The 26,152-nt window shown below is 43.5% G+C and overlaps 1 protein-coding gene across 2 annotated transcripts in view; it reads left to right on the forward strand.

Annotated features, from left to right (window-relative positions):
• Nucleotides 1–922: 922 nt before the first annotated feature.
• The window catches only part of LOC144592626 (kinesin-like protein KIF2A), a 122,081-nt gene continuing 96,851 nt past the window's right edge, over nucleotides 923–26,152 (forward strand). For both annotated transcript variants that reach the window (XM_078397317.1, XM_078397324.1), the window contains exons 1-2: nucleotides 923–1,120; nucleotides 23,016–23,110. In XM_078397317.1, the coding sequence (XP_078253443.1) occupies nucleotides 1,060–1,120; nucleotides 23,016–23,110 (156 nt within the window). In that variant the 5' untranslated portion in view covers nucleotides 923–1,059. The remainder of the gene's footprint in view (nucleotides 1,121–23,015; nucleotides 23,111–26,152) is intronic.

The following is a 26,152-nucleotide window of genomic DNA, read 5'->3' on the forward strand; positions in this document are numbered from 1 at the left end:
AACCTACAAACCTGTACGTCTTTGGAATGTGGGAGGAAACCGAAGATCTCGGAGAAAACCCACGCAGGTCACGGGGAGAACGTACAAACTCCTTACAGTGCAGCACCCGTAGTCAGGATCGAACCTGAGTCTCCGGCGCTGCATTCGCTGTAAAGCAGCAACTCTACCACTGCGCTACCGTGCCGCTGGTAGTGTAGCTGGGACATGGTGGCCGGTGTGGGCAAGTTGGGCCTGTTTCCACACTTTATCACTCTATGACTCTGTATTTAGATTTTCAGAATGCTTTTGATAAGGTTCTGCACAGGAGGCTGAAAAATAAAGTTAGATCATACAATTGGAGGTCATTTAGACATGAATTGAGGATATGTTAACAGACAAAAGTACAGCGGGAAAAATAGATTTTACTGGATTTGATATGGTGTATGCATGTCGTTTCCTCTGGACATGGAGTCCAGAACCAAAGACAGTCTCACAACCAGCATAGGCAATCTAAGACTGTGAAACACATTTTTTTAATTCAAGAGATTGGCAAATCTTTCAAATCCTTCGTCAATGAGGGCTGTGGGGATTTGTTCACTTAAAACAGATATTGATAGATTTTTGTATATTAAGGCATATGTGGTTAATGGTATTGAGGTACAACAACAGCCATGATCTCCATGAATAGTGGAGCAGGGTCAAAGTGTCAGATGGCCTACCCATGCTCCTGATTCTTATGTTACTTTATCATTTACCACTAAAGCTCAACAAAGACATTGCTTGATAAACTGAAGGTGCCATGCAGATATGTCTCAGCGGGAGGCCATCGTGTTATTTTTGTCGGCGTAGCCTTTAATCACAAGCTTCACAAGAAACCCCTTTGCCTTTATATTAATGAGGAGACGAGCGAGCGAGCGAGCATGCGCAGTGCAGTTGCTCTGCCTCTCCGGCGGTCGCCACCCGGCAACTGAACAGAGCGAATACGGGGAAGTGTCTGGAAACTTAAAAGGAAAGCCAACGATTAAACGATTTTATTTAAATCAACGGCGATATCGTGCGACGAATGGTAGCCGATAAAGTATGGCAATCAATTTCGGAAGAGTCCAAATCGGGATTTACGTCGAAATCAAGCGGAGCGATGGTGAGAGGAAGCCGTGAAGCGGGTGTATTTTTTTCCTGGCCGCCTCTTTTCGGGATCATTGTTTGGGAGACTCTCCATCAAGCATTAACAACGGCCGGCTCTGCCTGTGCCTCTGCGCAAGGGCGGGGGGAAGGGGACGTGCCCGGAATATTCTTCCCAGATCGGGGGGGTGGGAGAGAGAGAGAGAGAGAGAGAGAGAGAGAAGGAGGGGGGGAAGAAGGGTTGATTCGCGAGTAATTTCTGAAAAGGAAACGTGCAGTTGTTTGGTTGTCTCGGAAACGGCGCCGGTGTTGTGTTTCAAGGCCGGCATATTGTCCCCTGTCACCACACATAACGCCCCAGGCTCGGCGGCCGGCCGGCCCGGCCCGGCCCGGCGTCACCCTCCGCCTCTGGGGAGGGGAGGGGGTGATAAGCGGCCGTTGGCGGCCCGGCGTCATCCTCCGCCTCCCCCAGTGAGGAGCGGCCGTTAGCGGGCGGCCCGGCGTCACCCTCCGCCCCTGGGGAGGGGGGGGGGGGGGGGGGGGGTGGGTGAGGGGAGGGGGTGATAAGCGGCCGGTGGCGGCCCGGTGTCACCCTCCGCGCCTGGGGAGGGGAGGGGGAGGGGGAGGGGGAGCGCGAGTGCGGAAGTGGGAAGGTACCGGGCGGGGCGAGGCGAGGGGCGCAGACAGGACGCACGCGGGAAAGCTCGCTTGCTGTCAGCATCCGTTTACTTTTGAACACAAATAATAAAGGGGGGGAGGGGAGAAGAGAGAAGCCACCGCTTCTTTTAAAAATATTTTTTTTTCACCGTCGGACGTGGCGATTGCCACTGAGGTTTGTCGCTTTGAACTGACTGATGTGCCCGGGGCGGGGATGCTCCTGCGCGACCCCTCCCCACGGTGCGGGCCGGCGGGCGCGATCACGGGGCGCACTGCGCATGCGCCGCGAGCCGCTCCCATGTCATGAGCTGTCAGGATGGGCGCCTGGTACCAATTCCCACAGGATGTGAGGCTGCTGGAGGGGGCACATTTCTGTTCGGCTTTCACCGTCCTTCAAGTGACGAGATTTGCTGGAATCTTGGCCTTTAACTCTGTGCGTAAACCCTGTCCTGTGTATTTTGTTGCTGCAATTTTACAGCCACGAAAGTGTATTCTATTGTTTTAGGAACATCGAAAACAGGTGCAGGAGTAGGCCATTCAGGCCTTCGAGCCAGCACTGCCATTCAATATGATCATGGCTGATCATCCAAAATCAGTAGCCCGTTTTCCCCATCTCCCTTGATTCTGTTACCCCAAGAGCTAAATCTAACTCTTGAAAACGTCCAATGAATAGGCCTCCACTGCTTTCTGTGGCAGAGAATTCCACAGATTCACAACTCTGAGTGAAAATGTTTTTCCTCATCTCAGTCCTAAGTGGCCTACCCCTTATTCTTAAACTGTGACCCGTGGTTCTGGACTCCCCCAACATCGTGAACATTTTTCCTGCATCTAGCCTGTCCAATCCCTTAAGAATTGTATATGGTTTTTATAAGATCCCCTATCCTTCTAAATTCCAGTGAATATAAGCCCAGTCGATCCATTCTTTCATCATATGTCAGTCCAGCCATCCCAGGAATTAACCTGGTGAACCTACGCTGCACTCCCTCAATAGCAAGAATGTCCTTCCTCAAATTAGGAGACCAACATTGCACACACACTCCAGGTACGGTCTCACCAGGGCCCTGTACATCTGCAGTAGGACCTCTTTACTCCTATACTCAAATCCTCTTGCTATGAACACCAACATGTCATTTACTTTCTTCACTGTCCACACATCCAGCACCCGAGGTCAGGATCAAACCCAGGTCTCTGATGCTGTGAGGCATATTTGATATTAAAACATTGGGAGCATGTAGTCTGTCGCACAACAAAGACATGGCTTTTCTTTCCTTCAGATTCAAAACGTTACATGATCCCTACATCCTTCAAGTACGTTAATGTCTAAAAGGAGTATTGATATTGGAATATTCTTAATGGCAAGCAACCATTGGCTTGGGAGTAGAAAATTAAAAATATATTTCACTGAAGAAATCTCTCATTTCAGTTCTAAATGCATAGGTCTGTTCTTTCACTGGGTTTCTGGTTTTAGATAGTGCAGTAAGAGAAGATAGCTGTCAGGATTTTTCTTAAGTAGACACAAAATGCTGGAGTAACTCAGCGGGTCAGGCAGCATCTCGGGAGAGAAGGAATGGGTGACGTTTCGGGTCGAGACCCTTCAGACTGATGTCAGGAGAGGAGGCGGGACAAAGATAGAATGTAGTCGGATTGTAAGACTAGTGGGAGAACTGGGAAGGGGGAGGGCTAGAGAGGGAAAGCAAGGGCTATCTGATGTTAGGGAAGTCCATGTTCATACCACTGGGGTGTAAACAACCCAAGTGAAATATGAGGTGCTGTTCCTCCATTTTGCACTGGGCCTCACTCTGACAATGGAGGACAGAAAGGTCATATTGGGAATGGGAGGGGGAGTTGAAGTGCTGAGCCACCGGGAGATCAAGTAGGTTAAGACGGACTGAGCGGAGGCGTTCAGCGAAATGATCGCCGAGCCCGCGCGAAGTTGACACCTGGAACAGCGGATACAGTAGATGAGGTTGGAGGAGGTGCAAGTGAACCTCTTTCTTAGGATTTTTCTTAGCCTTTCTGAGAACTTACCATGTTTCAATGAGATTCCTTTCCTTTTTGAACAAGTGATCATAGACCCATCCTGCTCAGTCAAGGTGGCACCAGTTGGTGTGATATATTTGAATTTCAAGAAGGCCTTCGATAAAGTACCATGCAAAAGGTCATTAAACAAAACTACAGAAATCACTATACTAGTATGGATTGAGGATTGGTTAATAGAGAACTGTAGCAATAATGGACCATTTTCAAATTGGGAGGCTGTGACTAGACAGATGCCTGAGAAGCATGTGCCACCAGATGCAAGAACAGTTTCTTCTCGAAGGGTTCTGACTTGAAATGTTGTCTACTCCTTTTCTCCAGAGATACTGCCTCACCTTCTGAGTTACTCCAGCATTTTGTATCTTCTCTGCTGTTACCAGACTTTTGAACAATCCTCACATAAGCTAAACATTTATTCCCAATGATCAGGTTGAGGTTTATTATTGTCACCTGTTCTGAGGATCAGTGAAAAGCTTTGTTTTGCATGCTACCCAAACAGATCAGATACTACACATTGCAATCAAGCCAAATTCAAATACAAATGATAGAACAAAGGGGAGATACTGAGTGCAGAACACAGTTCTCAGCAGTCTATCATTGCCGCCTCTGCTCATATTTTAATTGCACTTTGTAGTTGTAGCATTATATTCTGTACTCTTGCTTATTTTCTCTTTTTACACTGCCTGTTATGGTCGTGTGGTTTGAATGTATTTGTGTATGCTATGATTTGCCTGGATAGTACGCAGAACAAATTTCTTCCACTATCTCAGTACATATGACTCCAATAAATTAATATCAATGGATGCTGGAACTCCATATTTTATCAGTGATTTGGAGGAAGGGATCACCATATTATATATTCAAGTTGTTGATACAAGGCTATGACTGAGCTGTGAGGAGAACACGGAGAGATTTCCATGGGGTGTACATAGATTAAATAAATGAGTAGGTGTAAAATAATGTGGAAAAATATGAGGTCATCTGGTTTGATGGAAAAAATAAAAACACTTATTTTTAAATTAATAATTGAAAGTTTTTGATGTTTACTGACCTTGGTGCCCTTGAATTATGGAAGTTAATGTGCAAGTACATTGAGCAAGTGTCTTTGTTGCAAGGTTTGAGTGTAATAGTAGAGATTTCTTGTTGAATTCTGTAGAACCCTTTTGAGGCTGCATTTGAAATGTCATGGACTGTTCTGGTTTCTCGTCCCAAGAAAAGAAGGAATGCAGCAAAAGTTCACAGATTCTTGGGATGGAGAAATTGTCATATGATGAGAAATTAAGCAAGACTGATCCTTAAGCCTTTTGGAAGAAAGAGGTGATTTCTATAAAATGATGAAAAAAATGCAAGGCCTTGCACAGTAAAAGCAAGAATGAGATGGGCTGTCGAGATCAAGGGGTCACAGTTTCAAAATAAGGGGTTAGCCATTGGGGAATGACGTGAAAAGAAATGTCATTGTCAAAAGGGGAGGATTTTGTCCATGTGATGGTTCAGTCAATGGATATATTCAGGATACAGATCAATAGATTTTGATCATAAATAAACCATGGCATTGGTTTAATGTAGAAAATGATTCTGAAATTAAAGATTAGTTATAATCTTAATTAAATATCAGAGTAGAGATATTCACCATTGCACCATTACAAACCATTTCTATTGCTGAATGGAGATTGCAACTGTGTGCACTCTTTCAGATGAGGTCTCACCATTGTCCTGAACCATTGCAATAACTTCCTCATTCATTCGCTCCATATGTCTTCCAATGGCCACAGTAGCATATATTTACCTTTCTACCAATGGCTTACTATACCATTGGGGAATGACGTGAAAAGAAATGTCATTGTCAAAAGGGGAGGATTTTGTCCAAGAGCTCTGTGAAGGTTCAGTCATTGGATATATGCAGGATACAGATCAATAGATTTTGATCATAAATAAACCATGCATTGGTTTAATGTAGAAAATGATTCTGAAATTAAAGATTAGTTATTATCTTAATTAAATATCAGAGTAGAGATATTCACCATTGCATCATTACAAACCATTTCTATTGCTGAATGGAGATTGCAACTGTGTGCACTCTTTCAGATGAGGTCTTGCCATTATCCTGAGCCATTGCAATAACTTCCTCATTCATTCGCTCCATATGTCTTCCAATGGCCACAGTAGCATATATTTACCTTTCTACCAATGGCTTACTATACCAGTGTATTTACTTTGTGCTTCTTGTGAACAAGATTCCTGCGCACATGAACAATGACGATTAAATATCAAGCATTAGTGATTTGTATTTTTCTTGTTGGATTTTTGTTTGGTAGCTCTTATGGCATGAATGTTACTTGTCAATTGTTACTGTACACCTCATACCATCTAGGGTATGCTGCTTGCAAATTTAGATAGCTTCATTTTCTGAGGAGTTGTAAATGGAATTGACCACTATGTAGTCATTGGGGAACATCCCCACATCTGTCCTGTCAATGGAAGGAATGCCATTGAAACAGCTGAATGTGGTTGGAGCCAGGGTGCTATCCTGAGCATTTATGTTCTGAGTCTGGGAAGATTACTTCCAACAACCACATCCATATTTCTTTCCATGAGATCTGATTGCAACAATTGGAATGTTTTTTCCCTTGATGCAGACTAAGTTTTACCAAGGCTCCTCCATGCCAGACTAGAAAAGTGCTGCCTGGGTGTCAAGGGTAGTCACTTGCTTTGCTTCGGAAATTATTTAGAGTGGTTGCTTTTCTATACAATAAGTTTTGTGTTCTGCCATGGACTTTTAAACTGTTGTGCGGCAGGACAAAATTGTTGATAGGAATCAACAAACCTCTTTGATAAATTGGGATACATAATGGAGTGGTCATTTTGTGCCAGAGAAGCTTGCTTTCTAAAAGAGCTGTAATCATTTCTGGAAGAATGTTTTAAAGAGGAAGCTTCAAAGTCTGAAGTATTATTTTAACTCTGAAAATGTGATTTACAAGTTATCCTCTGGTTACAAATGCCCAACTTATGGACATTTCGCACACAAACAAGCTTTGTCTTCGCACACAAACAAAGTCTTGACTTGAGTACATATGTTAAATCCTACAAACATCAGAACTAATTTCCTCGCTCCATGCAGGGAGCATTATCAGCTATTACGAACACCATTTCTGACCATACTAAAGCCCTTTATGCACATGAGAGGGATTGTGAAACATACTACTCAAATTTGGCTGCCTTCAGAAATCTACCTCTATTCTACTTGTCCATTTGTTTCTAATGAATCCATCACAGGCTTAATCACAGTGTCACTCCAGTTTCTGTAGCTGAGTTGTATTATGCAAATACTGCTTACATACACCCTTGTGCAAATTAATTGAATCACGGGCTGATTTTACAATTTTTTTTCATATGATGAGTTTGTATTTCTGCCATTTGTTGTTGTATTTTTCTGAAACCCTATAAATCTCTCCTAAGAAGTTCTTCTGGTCATTTTTCATTCTCTGGGTATTCATTTCCAGTCATTTATCATAATTGAGAACTCGTCAAGCAATTCACAAAATGGCTATCAAGCAATTCATAAAACTTATCCAAGGAGGTGAACAAAGAACATAACCTTGCATTAACATCGCTCGAAGTCACGGTGAGAGATCGCAAAGTTGGTCGGGATGAGCCAAGCTTCTGTATCCAGGATTATCAAGCAAGGGTCTGAAACCTGTTTGCTATCTCCCAAGAGGACAGGCAGGTGTGGCCGCAAAAAGACGATGATACCCAGAGATGAGGTCTTGCTGGTTTTGGAAAGTAAGAAGGACCGTCTGAGAAAGACGAGCAATGCCCTGAAAAAAGATTTGTAGTCTTGATAAGCTCAAGCACTATGTGCTAATGCCTCATTGAAGTCAGATGTACAGCCGGAAGACCCTTGAAAAAACAACTTCTAACTGCTGTTGAAGAAGTAGTGATACTTGTGGGCCTTAAAAATAAAGATTGGACCTGTGTGGACCTGTGTGGACTGGGGAAATTCTGTGTTATTCAGTAACAAAAGCCATTTCCTGGTTCGGGGCCAAAGTAGCCAACATGTTCGTAGAGCTGGTGAGAAAATGCCGCACTGACCAGTTTGTCAATCATCCTGAAAATATCATGTTCTGGGTTTGTTTCAGCTACTATGGTGTTGGTCCCCTGTACCCAGTTGCTGAAATGGACATGAATGAATACACCACAGTTGTTACTGACTTCATAAGGAAATGTGTGGAGGAGTGTGTTCCCACAAAAACCATTCGAGTGTTTCCTAACCAGAAGCCTAGGATGAACCAGGAGATCTGCATTCTTCTGAGGATCAGATCCCGGGCATTCAAGTCTGATGACGCCGAAATGTATAAGAAATTCAGATATGGCTTTCAATCCATCAAAAAGGTCAAAAGGGACTTTCGCTCTAAGCTGGAGGATGAGGCGGATGCTCGGAAACAGTGACAGGGCTTGAATGCCATCACTTCCTACAAGGCCAAATCAGGGGGCAGCTCAAGAGATAGGGAAGCATCACTCTGACAAGCTCAATGCGTTCTATGCACGCTTTGATAGGGAGAACACTGATGTGGCTTCCTGAGGCCCCTTGCGTCTGGTATTACACTCGCAGTCACAGAGGTAGACGTCAGAAGATACTTCAGAGGGGTGAACTCTCGGAAAGCATCTGGACCTGATGGTATACCTGGTCGTGTTCTCAAAACCTGTGCAGACTAACTGGCTGGAGGCTGGAGTTTTTGTGGACATTTTCAACCTCTCATTAATGAGGTCTGAGGTTCCCACCTGCTTTAAGAGAGCATCACTATTACCAGTGCCCAAGAAGAGTAAGGTGACATGACTATCAACCGGTGGCACTAATGTCCGTGGTGATGAAGTGCTTTGAGAGGTTGGTTATGGTGGATATCAACTCCTACCTCAACAAGAATCTTGACCCATTACAATTTGCCTACCGCCACAACAAGTCAACAGAGGATGCCATCTCACTGGCTCTCCACTCTGCACAGGACCATTTGGACAATAAAAATACATACGTCAGGCTGTTGTTTATGGACTACAGCTTGGTGTTCAATACCATCATCCCCTCCAAGCTGGGTACCACTCTCACGGAACTGGGCATCTCTCTGCAACTGGATCCTCTACTTCATCATCAGACCACAGTCTGTTTGAATTGGCAAAAACACTTCTTCCTCAATAACAATTGGTACGGGAGCACCTCAAGGCTGTGTGCTCAGCCGCCTACTCTACTTGCTCTGTACTCACAACTGTGTATCCATCTTCAAGTTTGCCGACGACACCACTGTTGGACGAATTACAGATGGTGATGAGTATAGAAGGGAGATCGGTTGACTGTCCAAATGTTGCCAAATCAATAACCTGGCTCTCAATGTCAGTAAGACCAAGGAACTAATTGTGGACTTTGGAAGAAGAAGGATGAGGACCCATGATCTGTCTCTATCGACGGGAGAGAGTCAAAAGCTTCAAATTCCTGGGCGTGCATATTTCTGAAGATCTTTCCTGGACCCAGCACACTAATGCAATTATAAAAAAAGCCCATCAACTTCCTGAGAAGATTGCGGAGATTCGGTATGTCAGAGAAGATTCTCTACAGGTGCACAGTAGAGAGCATCTTGACTGGTTGCATCACTGCCTGGTTTGGCAACTTGAATGCCCATGAGCGAAGAAGACTGCAAAAAGTTGTGAACACTGCCCAGTCCATCACAGGTTCTGACCTCCCCACCATCGAAGGGATTTACCGGAGTCGCTGCCTCAAAAAGGCAGTCAGCATCATTAGAGACCCTGGCCACACACTCATTTCGCCCCTGCAATCAGGAAGAAGATACAGGAGCCTGAAAACTGTAACGTCCAGGTTCAGGGACAGATTCTTCTCTACAGTCATTGGGCTATCAAACACTACAACCTCCAAATAAGCTCTGAACAATATAAATTACTGGACTGAGGTGGACCCGTTGGGTTCAAATCTCTCCTGCGGGCCTCTCCTGGGACAACCCTCTCCAACTGATGAAGCCCGTTGTTGGGCGGGGAGTGTCTCCCGGGGCCATGGGCAGGCGAGGGGGACAGGGAAGGGGAGAGGGTGCCACTCACCTCGGCCCCGTGCTGCCAGCACTGCAGCCAGAGCGAGCCGTGGACCCAAAGCCTCTCCTGCATTGTTCTAGCACCCTCCCCTTCTCCAATTCCCCCTCACCCCCTCCCCCCTCTCACCCGCCTTCCCCCCTACCCCACTGACCCACCCCATCCCCTCTCAACATCAACGGGCCCCAACTGCAGAGGTGTGGACCCGTTGGGGATCCGGCGGGCGGGGAGCGTTCCCCGGGCCGTTCGCGGGACGCATTTCAACCACATGTGATTTTTTTTCTATTACAAATCTCAAATTGTGGAGTACAGAGGCAAATAAATAAATGATGGGTCTGTGTCCCAAACATTATTGAAGGCACTGTAGAAGGTAGATCAAGATCCCTCTCTTGTTGGTGATGGGATGGTTCAATTGCAGCTGGGGCAAAACTGTTTCTAAATCTGAAGGTATGCTTATTCAAACTTCTGTACCTCTTGCTTGATGGGAGAGAGGACAAGAGGGAGTGTCTGGGATGATACTCGTCCTTGATTATGCTGGTGGCCTTGCCGAGGCAGCATGGTGTAGATGAGTCGATGGAAGGGAGGTTAGTTTGCGTGATGGTCTGGGTTGCGTCTGCATTTTCTTGGGGTCTTGGATGGAGCTGTTCCCAAACCATGCTGTGATGCATCCCGATAAAATGTATTCTACGGGGCATCTGAAGGTTGGTGAGAGTTAATGAGGACATACCGAACTTCCTAAGCCTTCTGAGGAATAAGAGGCAATGGTGCGCTTACTTGGTCATTGGTTTGATATGACTGGTTCAGAACAAGTTGTTGATATTTATGCTTAGGAACTTGAAGCTTTCAACCATCCCTACTTTGGTGCCATCAATGTAAACCAGGTATGTGTACCGCTTCACTTCCTGAAGTCGCTCGTAATCTCCTTCGTCTTGCTGACATTGAGGGAAAGGTTGTTGTCTTGGCACCAGGTTATAAGTTTCTCAATCTCCTTCCTGTACTCCGTCTCCTCACTATTTGTTATCCGACCCACTACGGTGATGTCGTCTGCGAATTTGTAAATTGAGTTGGATTTGTATTTCGCTACATTATCGTGGGTAGACGAGGAGTAAAGAAGGGGGCAGAGAATGCATACTTGTGGGGCACCAGTCTTCATCTCTAATTGACCCCATTAACTGCTTCAGAATTCACATAACTAAGTGAAAGCAAATCATAGTTTATGAATTCATTAAAAATGTATATTTTTGGTTCCCTGATGTTGCTTTGTACGTTGGTTGCTCTGAGTGGAATCAGATGGTAACAATCTTGTTTTAAACTGTTATTAAATGTATTTTCAGGTGAAAATCTAGCTTAAACATGAGAGGTTGAAGGGAGACCTAAAATAATGAGAGACATAAATAGGGTAGACAGTCAAAACCTCCTTCCCAGGGTGGAAATGTCAAAAACTAGCAGGCATAGGTTTAAGGTGAAGGGGCAAAGTACAAAGGAAGTGTGCGGAACAAGTATTTTACACAGACAGTAGTGGGTGCTTGCATCGCACTGCTATGGGTAGTGGCGGAAGCATATGTGATTGTGTGTTTAAGAGGGTTTATCTAGGCACATGGGAATGCAGGGAATGGAAGAATATGGATCACTTCATTCCCTACATATCAATTAACTTGGCATCTTGTTCACTGCAGACATTGTGGGCTGAAGGGCCTATTCCTGTGCTGTGCTATTCAATATCCTAAACAAATTTGAAGTTGGAATAGAGTTTTATGCTTCTGCAACATGCAAATAATGTATATTATTTTATTTTACACCATTATAAACTCCAAGTTTGTTGCTTAAATGTACATGTTGGAAGGAACTACAGATACTGGTTTACACCAAAGATAGACACAAAATGCTGGAGTAACTCAACAGGACAGGCAACATCTCTGGAGAGAAGGAATGGGACATTTTGGGTCGAGACGCTTCTTCAGACTTATTTAGAGTCTTAAATTTACATTATCTAGTGTGGACTAATATCTCAATATATTTCTCATCTCTGGCTTAAGTTATATGTTTACAAATTAAGTGCAACAAAAAGGTGGTTTTAATTTTACCATGGCGAAAGACAATGAAGAAAGGGGAAGCTGGGACAGTTAATGAAGATGTCTTGAGGACAGTCTATATTAAGAAAATAACTGCAGATGCTGGTACAAATCAAAGGTATTTATTCACAAAATGCTGGAGTAACTCAGCAGGTCAGGCAGCATCTCAGGAGAGAAGGAATGGGCGACGTTTTGGGTCGAGACCCTTCTTCAGACTGATGTCAGGGGGCGGGACAAAGGAAGGATATAGGTGGAGACAGGAAGATAGAGGGAGATCTGGGAAGGGGAGGGGAAGAGAGGGACAGAGGAACTATCTAAAGTTGGAGAAGTTAATGTTCATACCAATGGGCTGCCAACTGCCCAGGCGAAATGTGAGGTGCTGTTCCTCCGATTTTCGGTGGGCCCCACTATGGCATTGGAGGAGGCCCATGACAGAAAGGTCAGACTGGGAATGGGAGGGGGAGTCTATATTAAGGTCAAGGAGGTGCTGGATGTCCTAAGATGTATGAACGTAGATAAATCTCCCAGGTAGACAAACCTCCCTGAAGCTAGAGAAAAAAATGGGTGGCTAATGTTGTGCCTCTGATAAGGCTGCAAGGAATAGCCAGGGAACTATAGACCAGTGAGCCTAACATCTGTGGTAGGCAAGTTACTGGAGAGTAATCTGAGAGATAAGATATTTATGCATTTGGATAGAAAGGGGGTTGATTAGGGATAGTCAGCATGGTTTTGTATGTGGGAGATCATATGTCACGAATCTGCTTTGTTTTTTGAAGAAGTAATTAAAAGGGCTGATGAGGGCAAATCCATAGAGGTTTGTCTATAGGGACTTCAGCAAGGTCTTTGATAAGGTTCTGCAGTAGGCTGCTCTGGAAGGATAGATTTCATGGGATGCGGGGAGAGCTGGCCGACTTGATAGTGAATTGGCTTTGTGGAAAGACGCAGTGGGTCCAGTTTTTCGGCCTGGTGGCTTGTGATTACTGGCATGCCTTGGGGATCGGTGCTGGCCCCATTGCTGTTTGTGGTTTATAAGAATGATTTGGATGAGAATGTATAAGGCACGGTTAGTAAATTTGCCAATTACACAAAAATGGGTGGCATCATAGGTACTGAAGATGATTATCAAAAATTACAGCAGGATCTTAATCAGTTGTATAAGTGGGTTGAGAAATGGCTAATAGAGTTTAATCAAACCAGGACATGGCCTTCACAATGAATGGTAGGGCCTGAGGAATGTTCTGGAGCAGAGGGATCTAAGAGTACCGGTACATAGTTCCATGAAATTGCCATCACAGGTAGATCTGTGTAGATTTTGACATACTTTGTAGATCAAGAAGTTTTTCGGTACATTGGCCTTTATCAGTCAGGGTATTGCGAACAGAAGTTGGGATGTTTTGTTACAGTTGTACAACATGTTGGTGAGGCTGCATTTTGAGTATTGTGTTCAGTTTTAGTCACACTGCAGTGGGAAGGATGTCAATAAACTCGAAAGATTTACGAGGATGTAGCCTGAGCTATGGCCGGCATGGACAAATTGGGTTAAAGGGCCAATTTCCTTGCTGTATGACTGGATGAGATATTAAACTTGCATTTACATTGTGTCTAGTTCAATTAAAGTAGCTAAATACATTTCACATTGGCCTTGAGTCTTCTGAGAGGTGCTGAAAGTGCTTTGTTCACATACAAATTGTGGAGACGGGAGTTTTCAATGGTAGGAAAGAAAGACATCTATGACTTTTAGGCAGGAATACTGTTTAATAACCCAAACCAGCTGATAGCTCTGTCACACGGTTTGAGATTGGATGCAGGCTTGAAATACACATTGACTGGTTAGAAAAAGACCTAATATGGATGGATATGGAGCCAGAGATTTTGATATATATTGTGGGGTTCAATGGCAGTGATGGAGAATGGAGGTGATGAAAAATGGAACTTAGTTCCATTAGATATTTAAATGTCATGTCCATACCGGCAGGATGTGTACAAATCTAAGTTTTCACATTTTTTGTCAAATCTGCCCTTTTAAAAGCGGTAGAAAGAACAATGAGTAACACAAGACGGCCCAACTGAATTCAATATATTGAATTCAAATTGTAAAGTTGTTAACATAGATAATCTTGCAACATTTTTCTTTGATAACCACTGCAGACTGGTAATTAAATTGGCAGAACTGGTTGGGCAAGGAGCGGGTTGCTAGAATCTTGCTTGCAGAATTGTATCTTTTGTAGTCAATGTCCTCAAGTATGTTCATTTACTCTGATCAATACAGGCTTAACATAATTGGTAGGAAAGTATTTTTTTAAATCAATTGGTTGTGAGAGATTTCAACATTGTCTTTAAACCACATGAAATCTATTGGTGTCCAAACAAATATGGGGTAAATGCATTTTCTGCTGGTTTCACCTCATGTCTTCCTTTAGCTAATAACTTGTACTCTGTGTGGAACAACGTTTGGCCAAAGCACTAAGATAAGGATATGATATACCACTTTATTTATCCCAGAGGGAAATTGGTCTGCCACCAGTCAAAAGGTACATAAGATACTGGGTATTGAAAGTGTATGTGTACGAAGTTTATGAATGTGTACTGAAAGGCAGGGGAGGGTGCATACTGTTCTCTTGAGTGTGAAACTTCAATGCTCGGTTACTAAAGTGGTCACAACGGTGATCAAGCTGGGAAATCCAGAATGTATTACAGGTGGTCAGTGAACCAATGTTGGGGGAAAAGCTACTAGACCTATTTTTATGGGCAGTTTATCTGTTAGGGCTGTATCTGTCCATAATGGTGTTGGTAGGAGTGACCACGACACAGAAAATCACATCTTCACACCAAATATATCCCTCATGCTGTCAGCATGATGTGTGCTAATAGGTTAGAACTGGAACAGATTTAGCAGTTCAAAATTAGTAATCCATGAGGCATTGAGCACACAGGGTCATCTCTCCCTTTCTGTTCTCCATCTACACCCTGGACTTCAGATATAACCCAGACTCTTGCCACCTGCAGAAGTTTTCAGATGACTGCAATTGTGGGCAGCATCAGTGAGGGGAGGGAAGCTGAATACAGAGGTGTAGTCAACGACTTTGTTGCGTGGTGTGGGCTGAATCACCGGCAGCTCAACACCGACAAGACTAAGGAGTTAGTGGTGGACCTTAGGAGGAAAGGAACATCCCTATCCCCTGTCTCCATCAGTGGTGTGGATGTGCAATTTACCAAGGAGTACCTTGGAGTGTACCTGGACAATAAACTGGACTGGTTCAGGAGTGCTGAGGCCCTGTACAAGAAGGGACAGAGCCGGCTGTACCTTTTGAGAAGGCTCCGTTCCTTCAACGTCTGCAACAAGATGCTGCAGATGTTCTACCAATCGGTGGTAGCCAGTGCTATCTTCTTCGCTATTGTGTGCTGGGGCAGCAGGGCGAAGGCCACGGATGCCAACAGGATTAACAAACTCATCAGGAAGGCTGGGGGTGGTGTTGGATTCATGGGAGGTGGTCTTGGAGAGTAGGATGCTCCTCAAACTGCAGAGGATCTTGGACAATACAACTCACCCCCTCCATGACACATTAGTCAACCTGAGGGGTACCTTCAACAACAGACTGCTTTCACCAAGGTGCAGTACAGAACGCCACAGGAGATCCTTCTTCCCTGTGGCTATCAAACTGTACAGCTCCTCTCCCTTCTGTCTTGGTGTAGACTGACCCCCCCCCCCTCCCCAAAATCTTTGCACATCCTCATTCCTTTCCAATCGTTACTTTAATTTCATGTATCTTGTGTTTTATGACGGTTGGCAGATCAATTTCCCTCCTGGGATAAATAAAGTTCTATCATTATCGTATTGTGGTTCAGCAGCGGCAAAATTGTTCCCATACAAACTGTAACCTCATGACCTGGCATATTCCTCCATTCTACCATTATCATCAAACCAGGTCAAGGAAGAAAGTCCCATCTAGAAATGTAACGTTGACGTTCACTGCTGGCATTCTACAGCCAAATAATTTTATTCATTTGAGAGCATCTTATAAATACCATCACCATTATTATCATTGAAACTGCTTTACTCACAGATTCACAGCTTAGATGATAATTGCTGTGATCATGATTGTTTCTTGGGGAGTCCATCCTATTATCAGGCTTCTGAAGCCTTCCATAAGTTAGGGTACTTCCATAAGTTAGGGACAGTCCAATTCTCCCCTACCTCACTGCCAACATTGTAATTTGTCTCTGGAACCGTTGGGCTACAATGTTGAGAACTATATTCTGCACTCTGTATCCTTCCCTTCGCCCTACCTATTGTACTTGAGTGTGGCTTGATTAAAACAACAGTTGATGCAATTTGGCATGAGCCTCTGTTCTAATGTGAAGGAGAATCTTGCTATTCTGTTGAGTTTCAATGACGATCACTGAATCCCACATTGTCAATTTTCTGGAGCTCATAATTGTATAGAAACTCACTGAACTTGTCACACACATGTTGCTAAAAGGGCATGTTGGGGACTGGATCTTATACCATGAGTAGCTTGACCAACCTTTACATCTCTACAAATTATATTTGCAGTCGGGTGGAATACTTTGCACTTGCTTGGATGAGTATAGCTCTAAGAAAATTAATGGATTGACAATTCAGATTGAGGCAGTATGCTTGATATTTCCCATCTACTGTTCCAAACTTATTCGATTATATCCCTCTCCCATTTGTACATTTTCCTGGCTAGGCAAATTACCCTATGCACAAAGTGCAATCACTTGTCTAGGCAGCATGTCCAAAGTCGTACTGACCATTACCTTTGAAGGACAACTGTAGCAGTGCATGGGAAAACAACTATCTGTAGTTCCCCTCCATATCACATAATATCGTGACTTTAAATTACATTGACATTCTATAGTTGCTGAATCTAAATCCTGGAGCCTCCTGCACTGCTCCACAGTAGTTCATCACCACCGTTTTGAGGCACAGTATTAAATTTGCAGTTTGTAATTGTAGAAACAAGCTAATGGTGGTAGAGATGTAAACCTGTTTTGTTTCCATATTCCTGGAATTAGCCCTATGTTTAATCTCTGATTTGTAGAACTTGTACAAAGAAACCAAAGCTTGATAATTTGGAGGAGGCTGTGTGTGAGAAGCCATTGCTGGAGATACTGTGTACTGGCTATGATAGAGAAGGTAAGATTTGGACAAAGCATAGAAAAATATAGAAAGAAAAGTAGTGCTGAGAGGATGGAATTGGGAAAGTTTCTGAAAGTTGTACAACATTTCTTTTTAAAATCAAGTGTAATGGTCGATTTTTAACTTTCACTGGAGTCGCTGTTTCTTAAAGAAGCCCAAATTTAACATTCTGAAAAAAATTGAATTTGTGGCATAAGCAAAGTGAATGACAGTAGAAATGGAAGATTGGTTGGATTAATGATGATGGATAATCATAGTAGTTCGGTGCCTATTGCCTGTGAGCTAAAAGTACACAAAAATTAATTTTTGATTGTTGGGGGAATTTTATAATGTGAAGATTCCGTAAGGTAACACACTTTTATAATGCAGGCAAGGTTTTTATGCCAAAAGCTGAATATAGTAATCCATTAGAAGTTCAAACAACAACTTGAACGATGGATGCATTAAAAGAGTAGGTCATTGCTGCTTGACATTAATATGTGAAAAGAGTCTGGTGTGCTTATTACAAATTTTCCCACAGGGGCTATAGCCAATGCTTAGGATCCTGAGAGGCATCTTTTCTACACAGAGTGGTGGGTATATGGAATGGGCCTACAGAGGAAGTAGCGAATGTGGTACAATAGCAACATTTAATAGACATTTGGACAGGTACATGGATCGGAAAGGTTAGGGGGATATAGGCCAAACTGGACTGGTTTAGATGGGGCATCTTGGTTGGCGTGGACCAGTTGGGTCGATAGTTCTGTTTCTGTACAGTATGACCATGACTCTTAAAGGGAATCAAGCAGAGAATTCTCCACACAAAGGAATACACCTAAATTCCATAGTGGGTAATCATCTCACCTCACCCCAAGAATATCAATATACGAATTTCTCTGAGCAGCACTCTTGGTTCAACCATCTATTGCTGTTTCAACCAGCTGATGGAAATACAGCCAATGGTGCCCTTCTACTTCTCCGAAACAGAATGAGCTATTTCAAATAGGATTCCTAGTTGTCAGTGGAAATGCTGCATTACTTGATGTTCCTTGACCACATCTCTGCATTTATGCTTTATCATTTTATTTGCTACTGGAGTGATTTCTAGTTAAAACTGAATTTAACATTCACCTCATTCTGATAGTTGAGGCCTCCTCTGAAATAATTAATAAGTAAATAAAAAAAGACACCTGACATAAGGTCAGGTTAATGCACCTTACAGATCATAAATGGGTCAATAAGCTCATCCTCTAACAAAATATTCCTAAAATATTTGAAGTTAGGATTCACGAGTACCATGGCTAAGTTTGCAAATGCCACAAAGCTGAAAATGAGAACCTGTAAACTGATTGAGTTGGGTAGACAGGCGGCATGTGAAATCCAAAAAAAAAATTCCATTGCAACAAAAATGACGTAATGGGAGAGATTAAATTGTGATGAGTGATTCAGTAAATTTCATTAAACAGGAAAACTGAAGGTTACTTGATTTTATTTTGGGGGATTCCAAAGGATGAGATAATGTGGAACATAGTATGCAATTTATTTAGAACAGTAACGGTGGTGCAGCAGTGGAGATGCAGCCTTTACCACACCAGAAACCATGGATGAACTGTGAGGTACATTCACAGGTTAAGGCCAGGTTCGCTGCTTACGTTAAACGATCACGAGTGGTACAACTTCATGAACAACCTGATCATGCGCCTGCTATGATCGCTCAGCCATCAAGGATGCCAAGAGACAATAACAGGACAAACCTGGATGTTGCCAGGACTAGAGGGTGTGAGCTATAGGGAGAGGTTAAGTAGGCTGGGTCTCTATTCCATGGAGCGCAGGAGGATGAGGGGAGATCTTATAGAGGTATACAAAACCATGAGAGGAATAGATCAGGTAGATACACAGAGTCTTTTACCCAGAGTAGGGGAATCGAGGACCAGAGGAGATGGGTTCAAGGTGAAGGGGAAAAGATTTACTAGGAATCCGAGGGGTAACTTTTTCACACAGAGGGTGGTGGGTGTATGGAAGAAGCTACAAGAGGAGGTAGTTGAGGATGGGACTATCCCATCGTTTAAGAAACAGTTGGACAGGTACATGGATACGACAGGTTTGGAGGGTTATGGATCCAGTGCAGGCAAGTGGGATCAGGGCAGCTGCGATATTGTTGGCTGGTGTGGGCGAGTTGGGCCGAAGGACCTGTTTCCACACTGTATCACTCTATGACTCTAAATTCCTAGGAGTCAATATCACCAACAACTTCACATGGACCACTCATATTGAAGCAATGACCAGGAAAGCACACCAACGCCTCTGCTTCCTTAGAAGGCTTAGGAGGTTTGGCATGTCCCCTACAACTCTCACCAATTTCTACAGATGCACCATAGAAAGTATTTTATCAGGATGCATCACAGCTTGGTTTGGGATCAGCTCCATCGAATATCGCAACAAATTGCAGCGAATTGTGGACGCAGCCCAGACCATTACACAAACTAACCTCCCTTCTATTGACTCCAATTATACCTCATGCTGCCTCGGCAAGGCCAGCAGCATAATCAAGGACGAGTTGCACCCTGGCCACTTCCTCTTCTCCCCTCTCCCATCAGGCAAAAGATATAGAATTGTGAAAACGCACTCCTCCAGATTCAGGGACAGTTTCTTCCCAGCTGATCAGGCAACTGAATCGTCCTACCATAACCAGAGAGCAGTGCTGAACTACTTTCTACCTCTTTGCTGACCCTCGGACCTTTCTTGATCTGACTTTGCTGACTTTACCTTGCACTAAACGTTATTCCTTTATTATTTATCTATACACTGTAAATGGTTCGATTGTAATCATGTATTGTCTTTCTGCTGACTGGATAGCACGCAACAAAAGCTTTTCACAAACTAAACTGAACAGAAACCTGGGTTCAATCCTGACTGCAGGCGTTGTATGTATGGAGTTTGCATTGTAGGTTAATTGGCTTGGTAAAATTGTAAATTATCCCTAGCGTGGGTAGAATAGTATTCGTGGCGTGGATTCAGAGGGCCGAAGGGCTTGCTTCCGTGCTGTATCTCTAAAGTAAAACCTGAGCACATAACCTATACTTGAACAAAGGCAAATTCAAGTTTAATATTTCAGTGAGAATTGTAACTGCAATAATTAGTAAGTAAATAAAGAAGACAACTATTTCCATAATAATCATGAAAGTAATGTGCAAGAATTAATACTTGGATGCAGTATGTCGGTGATATATAACATGATATGATCAGAATAGCATGCACAGGTTTCTTAGGAGCAATAGATCTGAAAATCATTTGAGGCTTCCCTTTTCTCTGCATGTTATCATCCTTGTTTGCAGTGCATAATATGCAATACACAATGTGCATTGCAGACTACGCAATAATCAGCTGCACAGTAGAGCACAAGCTATATTTTGTAAAGGCCTTTGCTCTATCTCTACCTGTGCATCTTTCTTACTAGTATACTCTTCTCTATTTTGCCGATAAGAGGGTTATCCTGTGTCCTTTTCTAAGTGACATCTCGCTTATCTTTCTGGTCCCTTTAAAAAAAATTCAATGTCTGAACATCCATGGCAAAAACCAGCATGTATTGCATCTTTCTTCTATTCTGTGAGGATGGTGGCGAGCTATTTGAACAGCTGTTGTCCTTGAAGTGAAGGTACTCCCAAAGTGCTATTCAATAGGGTGTTCCAAGATTTCGAGTAACAAAGAAAGAATAATGATTTATTCCACAGTAATAATGATGTGTGACTTGAGAGGAATTCCTCAGGTAATGGCGTTCTTAAACTCCAGCTGCTTTTAGTCTTTGTGGTGGAGTTTGTGGTTTGTAGATGTACTGTCAAAAAAAGCCTTAGTGAATGAATCTGGTGCACTTTGTTAGTGGAATGTACTATTGTTTCCTGTGGTGAACTTGAATGTTTAAAGTAGTACATGGGTGTTAATCAAGAATGTTGTTTTAAACTGATTGATGGCAAGCTGCTTTGTTTATTTTTGGAGCTGCACATATCAGGGCATGTGAAGGTGTTGGTTTGTATCTTGTAGATGATGTAAAGGCTTTGTGAGGATAGAAGCTAAGCCACGTTCTGCAGTATGTCTTACTTTGCTCTTTTCAGCCACCTATTTGGGAGTCCATTTAGCTATGATCAATGGTGAACATTAAAATCCAGCAGTGATAATGCTGTTGAGTACCAGGAGTAAATCAGGAAATGGGGCTTCCCCTCTTCCATTATAGATGAGGCTCTCACTAGGGTCTCTTCTACATCCCGCAGCACCGCTCTTGCTCCCCCTCCCCCCACTCGCAACAAGGACAGAACCCCCGTTCTCACCTTCCACCCCACCAGCCAGCGGATCGAACAAATCATCCGCCAACATTTCCGTCACCTACAACGGGACCCCACCACTGGCCATATCTTCCCATCCCCTCCCCTCTCTGCATTCCGCAGAGACCGTTCCCTCCGTAACTCCCTGGTCCACTCGTCCCTTCCTACCCAAACCACCCCATCCCCGGGCACTTTCCCCTGCAACCGCACGAGATGCAACACCTGTCCCTTTACCTCCCCCCTCAACTCCAAGGACCCAAACAGTCTTTCCAGGTGAGACAGAGGTTCACCTGCACCTCCTCCAACCTCATCTATTGCATCCGCTGCTCCAGATGTCAACTTATTTACATCGGCGAAACCAAGCGCAGGCTCGGCGATCGCTTCGCTCAACACCTGCGCTCGGTCTGCGTTGGCCAAACTGGTCTACCGGTGGCCGAGCACTTCAACTCCCCCTCCCATTCCCAGTCTGACCTTTCTGTCAAGGGCCTCCTCCAGTGCCATAGTGAGGCCCACCGGAAATTGGAGGAACAGCACCTCATATTTCGCCTGGGCAGCTTGCAGCCCAGTGGTATGAACATCGACTTCTCCCACTTTAGATAGTTCCTCTGTCCCTCTCTTCCCCTCCTCCTTCCCAGATCTCCCTCTATCTTCCTGTCTCCACCTATATCCTTCCTTTGTCCCGCCCCCTTGACATCAGACTGAAGAAGGGTCTTGACCCGAAACGTCACCCATTCCTTCTCTCCTGAGATGCTGCCTGACCTGCTGAGTTACTCCAGCATTTTGTGAATAAATACCTTTGAGGAGTAAATGGTTGATTATTCCCTTGCAAGTGCTAGCTGGCCATTGTCTGGCCTCTGTGTTGTGTAATTCTTTTTTACTTGGCCTGCTTCAATGTTGTCTGGGCCTTGTGGGTTGAGGCTTGGACTACTTTGTTAAAGTATGGTCAATGGAACTCTGCTCTACAATAATCGGTAAACATTTAAGGAGGAAATGGTAATGTTGGGAGGTAATGGTAATGTTGAAACAGCAGGAGTGCTGCCCTGAGAGGTTTATACATTGATATTCTTGGGGTGAGATGGTTACCCACCATAAATTTAGATGCATTCCTTTGTATGGAGTATTCTCTGCTTGATTCCCTTTAGAGTTAAAGTCATACTGGAAGGAAACAGATCCATTGATCCAACTGGTACATGCAAACCACGATGCCTCTTCTAAACTAGTCCAGTTTGGCCTATATCCCCCAAACCCTTTCCTATCCAAGTACCTGTCCAAGTGTCTTTTAAATGTTGCAATTGTTTTGTCCTGATTACATCCTCTGCAGGCTCGTTTGCTATACCCACTAAAACTGAACACATTACTGCAGTAATGTATCTTAAATAACGTCTTGTACAAATATAACTGTGAGGGTCCTGGCCGGGTTTGACTTCCCAAAGTGCAATATATCATACTTATCTGAATTTATTGCCAATAGGCATTTCTCAGCACAGTTGCCCAGCTCAAGATCCTGCTGTGATTCACAGGTGGATTGTGATATCTCAGGTGATTTTGCATTACATAACCTATGAAATTTTGAGTAATTTTTTGTCTGACATAATCTTTCAGGAAGGATACACGAGGCAATGGTGACATCATTAAATGATGATAATGAAAGTGCGACTGTGGAATGGATTGAAAATGGAGATACAAAAGGAAAGGAGGTACAATTAACCCCTGCATAAACATGTGTTTTCATTATGCTTTTGTAAGCTATTTTTGGATCGTTACTGAAATGGTACTTCTGAATAATTATTTATTACTATTATACTGTTATAATTTAAGGTTGTCAACATTTTGGAATTTAATCTAACCTCAAGTTTAGGCCACTGGATATCATTGGAATGTTTGCCCTGTTTCTTCTGCTATAAGCAAGTCCCATATGTTTTCTAAAATTTAAATGTTTAAAATTGTATTCTACAATTGAATGCATTTATGATACAAAGGCATCTATAAATGTATTAGTTTAAAAAAAGTGTGATTTTTTGTGCAAAGTTATAAGAACAATACTTGAAAATAGTATTTTTAACAAATATACTGTATGTTAAACAAAATCTAATTTAAGAATGTAAACAATCAGAAGCTAGAAATCTGAAATTTAAAAAAAATCAGATGCTGGAAAATTGAGATTAATAAATAATAATAATAATAATAATAATAATAATTCATTTATTTTATATAGCGCCTTATCGGGTGCTCAAAGCGCTTTACAAAAACAATCAACATAAAAACAAACAGACAAACTATCCTAACGGAAAAGCGGCGAATAAACAACCCCAGCGTCCTCTCTCGTCAGGGTCCGGCAGTAGACAACAAAAAGCACAGGACACACAGATACAATTTTTACACAAACAGCCATCACAGTGATTGCTCAAGGCATACCCTCACTGTGATGGAAGGCAAAGTCTTATCTCCTCCTCATTCTTCTCCCGTGGTGCCACGAGGTGATCGAAGCTCCCAACTTTTTGAAGCTCCCAACTTTTTGAAGCCCCCACCAGGCGATGGAAAGTCCCAGGGCCGAGCCGAGCAGGCCGATGAAAGTCCTGAGCCCCCACCGGGCGATGGAAAGTCCCAGGGCCGAGCCGAGCAGGCCGATGAAAGTCCTGAGCCCCCACCGGGCGATGGAAAGTCCCAGGGCCGAGCCGAGCAGGCCGATGAAAGTCCTGAGCCCCCACCGGGCGATGGAAAGTGCTGCGGCCGAGCCACGCAGGGTGATGAAGGGCCTGCGAGCGGGTCGATCGTACCTCGCGCTTCGGGGCGGTCGAAGCTGCTACGGCTGGAGCTCCCAAAAACTGGTCGCCAGCCAGGGACCTGCGAACTCCCGATGTTGCGGTCTGCAGGGCCCACGGCCGAAGCCTCCGAGATGGTAAGTCCAGGCCCTGCGACCGGAGTCTTCAAGGTCGATCCCAGCTGGAGGCCGCCGACTCCACGATGTTAGGCCGTAGCGCGAACGGAGATACGACACGGTAAAGGTCGCATCTCCGTTGAGGAAGAGATTAGAAAAAAAGGTTTCCCCCAACCCCCCCACCACCCCCCCACATACACAGAGTTAAAAATAGAACAAAACGTACATTAAACGATGACAATAGACAAAAAACAAAAAAAAGACAGAGAGACTGCCGGTGAGCCGCAGCTGCAGAACACAGCCACGCCCCTTTTAATGGAGCTGTTTATAGTATTCAGCAGGTCATGCAGTATCTGCAGAGAGGAAAACCAATAACAAACCTTTGAAATGCTTTGAAGTTTCAGGTTGATGGTCTTTCATTAGAACTGGGAAGTAGGAGGGAGTGATGAAGAAGAGAAAACCATGATATCTGTGTTAGACTGTATGAGAGTGCTGATGAAAATGATGGTGGTTCTTGATGCCGAAGGAACATATAAGCAGGCCCCTTGAATCTGCTCAGCCATTGATTGAGATGGTGACCAATTGTACCCTATCCCATAAATCTTTACCCAACTCCCAAGTAGAGAATTCCTATGATCCATCACTTTCTGAATGAAGATATCTCTCCTCATTTCACTTCTAAGTAGTCTGAGATGACGATCCCTTATTCTGGACTCCATGGTAATGAACTAAACATTGGGAAAACAACTGCAGATTGGGTGCTTGTTTTTGTAGAGCACCTTCATTCAGCTTGCAAGCATGACTTGGTGCTGTTGCCTGTATGTTGAGGTTTATATTGCATTATGTTGAACATCGTAGCCCATCCTTTCTTGCCATAAAAACTTCTAGTTCTTGTTCCAGTGTTATTTGTCTCTGTCAATCTTTTTTAAGCAGATTTTTTTGTTTTTCTTTTCAATACTACCTTCTCGTGTACAATTCTTGCTGAATTAGTTTTAAACGTCCATCCTGCAACCATGCTACTGAACCTTCCTGTAAGGAGGTTCATTCCAGCTCTAATGATGTGCAATCCATGTGGCCTGTAAATTGCACTTATTTTAATTCAAGAGGCCTGATGAGTAAGGTGGATGAACAGTGGGGTTCTGTTTCCGTGCTCTGAAACTATCCTTTACATGGTCAGATTTTTTTTGACAATGACCGTTCTCCAATAGTGCTTACCAGAGGGGTCGGAATGCCTCTATAGTTATAACGCTAAATGGCAGAGCTCGTCAGCAGTACTGCCTTCCTTCTGAAGAAATTTTATACTCTTTTACAACTGGATGCAGACAATTGAAGATTTGTAAGAACTGGTGATGATATAGAGCTGGTCGTCATTAGCTTGCATATTAAACATGCTGTCTCTTTGACTCATTTTGCTTTGGGGCAACATACAGATAAGAATTAGGAGATTGCTAAAGATTGATCCTTGAGTTCCAGTGATAGCAGCACGGGAGCCGAAAGGAAAGCCATTGGAAAATATTCCCTTATTTGACTTGATCGATGAGAGTGCAGTCCTACCCAGCTGGGTAGTGGTGCAGAAGAGACTAAGGATGATTATTAGGCCGATCACAGTGAAGGCAATCTGAGGAAAATGAGCACACTGCCGGAGGTTTTCATCGTTCAGATGATGGATATCAGATGAGAGAAATTCAAGTGTGGACTTGCGGCAAAGATAATTTGTGAAGAAAACATTGAGCGATTTCAGAAGAAAGCCAAAATGAGGAAGAGAGCTTGGAGATTATATGATATTTTGCAGTTATATAGTGATGCCAGTTTTTTTTGAGGGGATGGAAATGATAAAATATTAAGAGGAGGTAGAGTCTAG

This window comes from Rhinoraja longicauda, chromosome 1 (assembly GCF_053455715.1).
Source record: "Rhinoraja longicauda isolate Sanriku21f chromosome 1, sRhiLon1.1, whole genome shotgun sequence".
In the NCBI taxonomy this organism is placed as follows: Eukaryota; Metazoa; Chordata; class Chondrichthyes; order Rajiformes; family Arhynchobatidae; genus Rhinoraja; species Rhinoraja longicauda.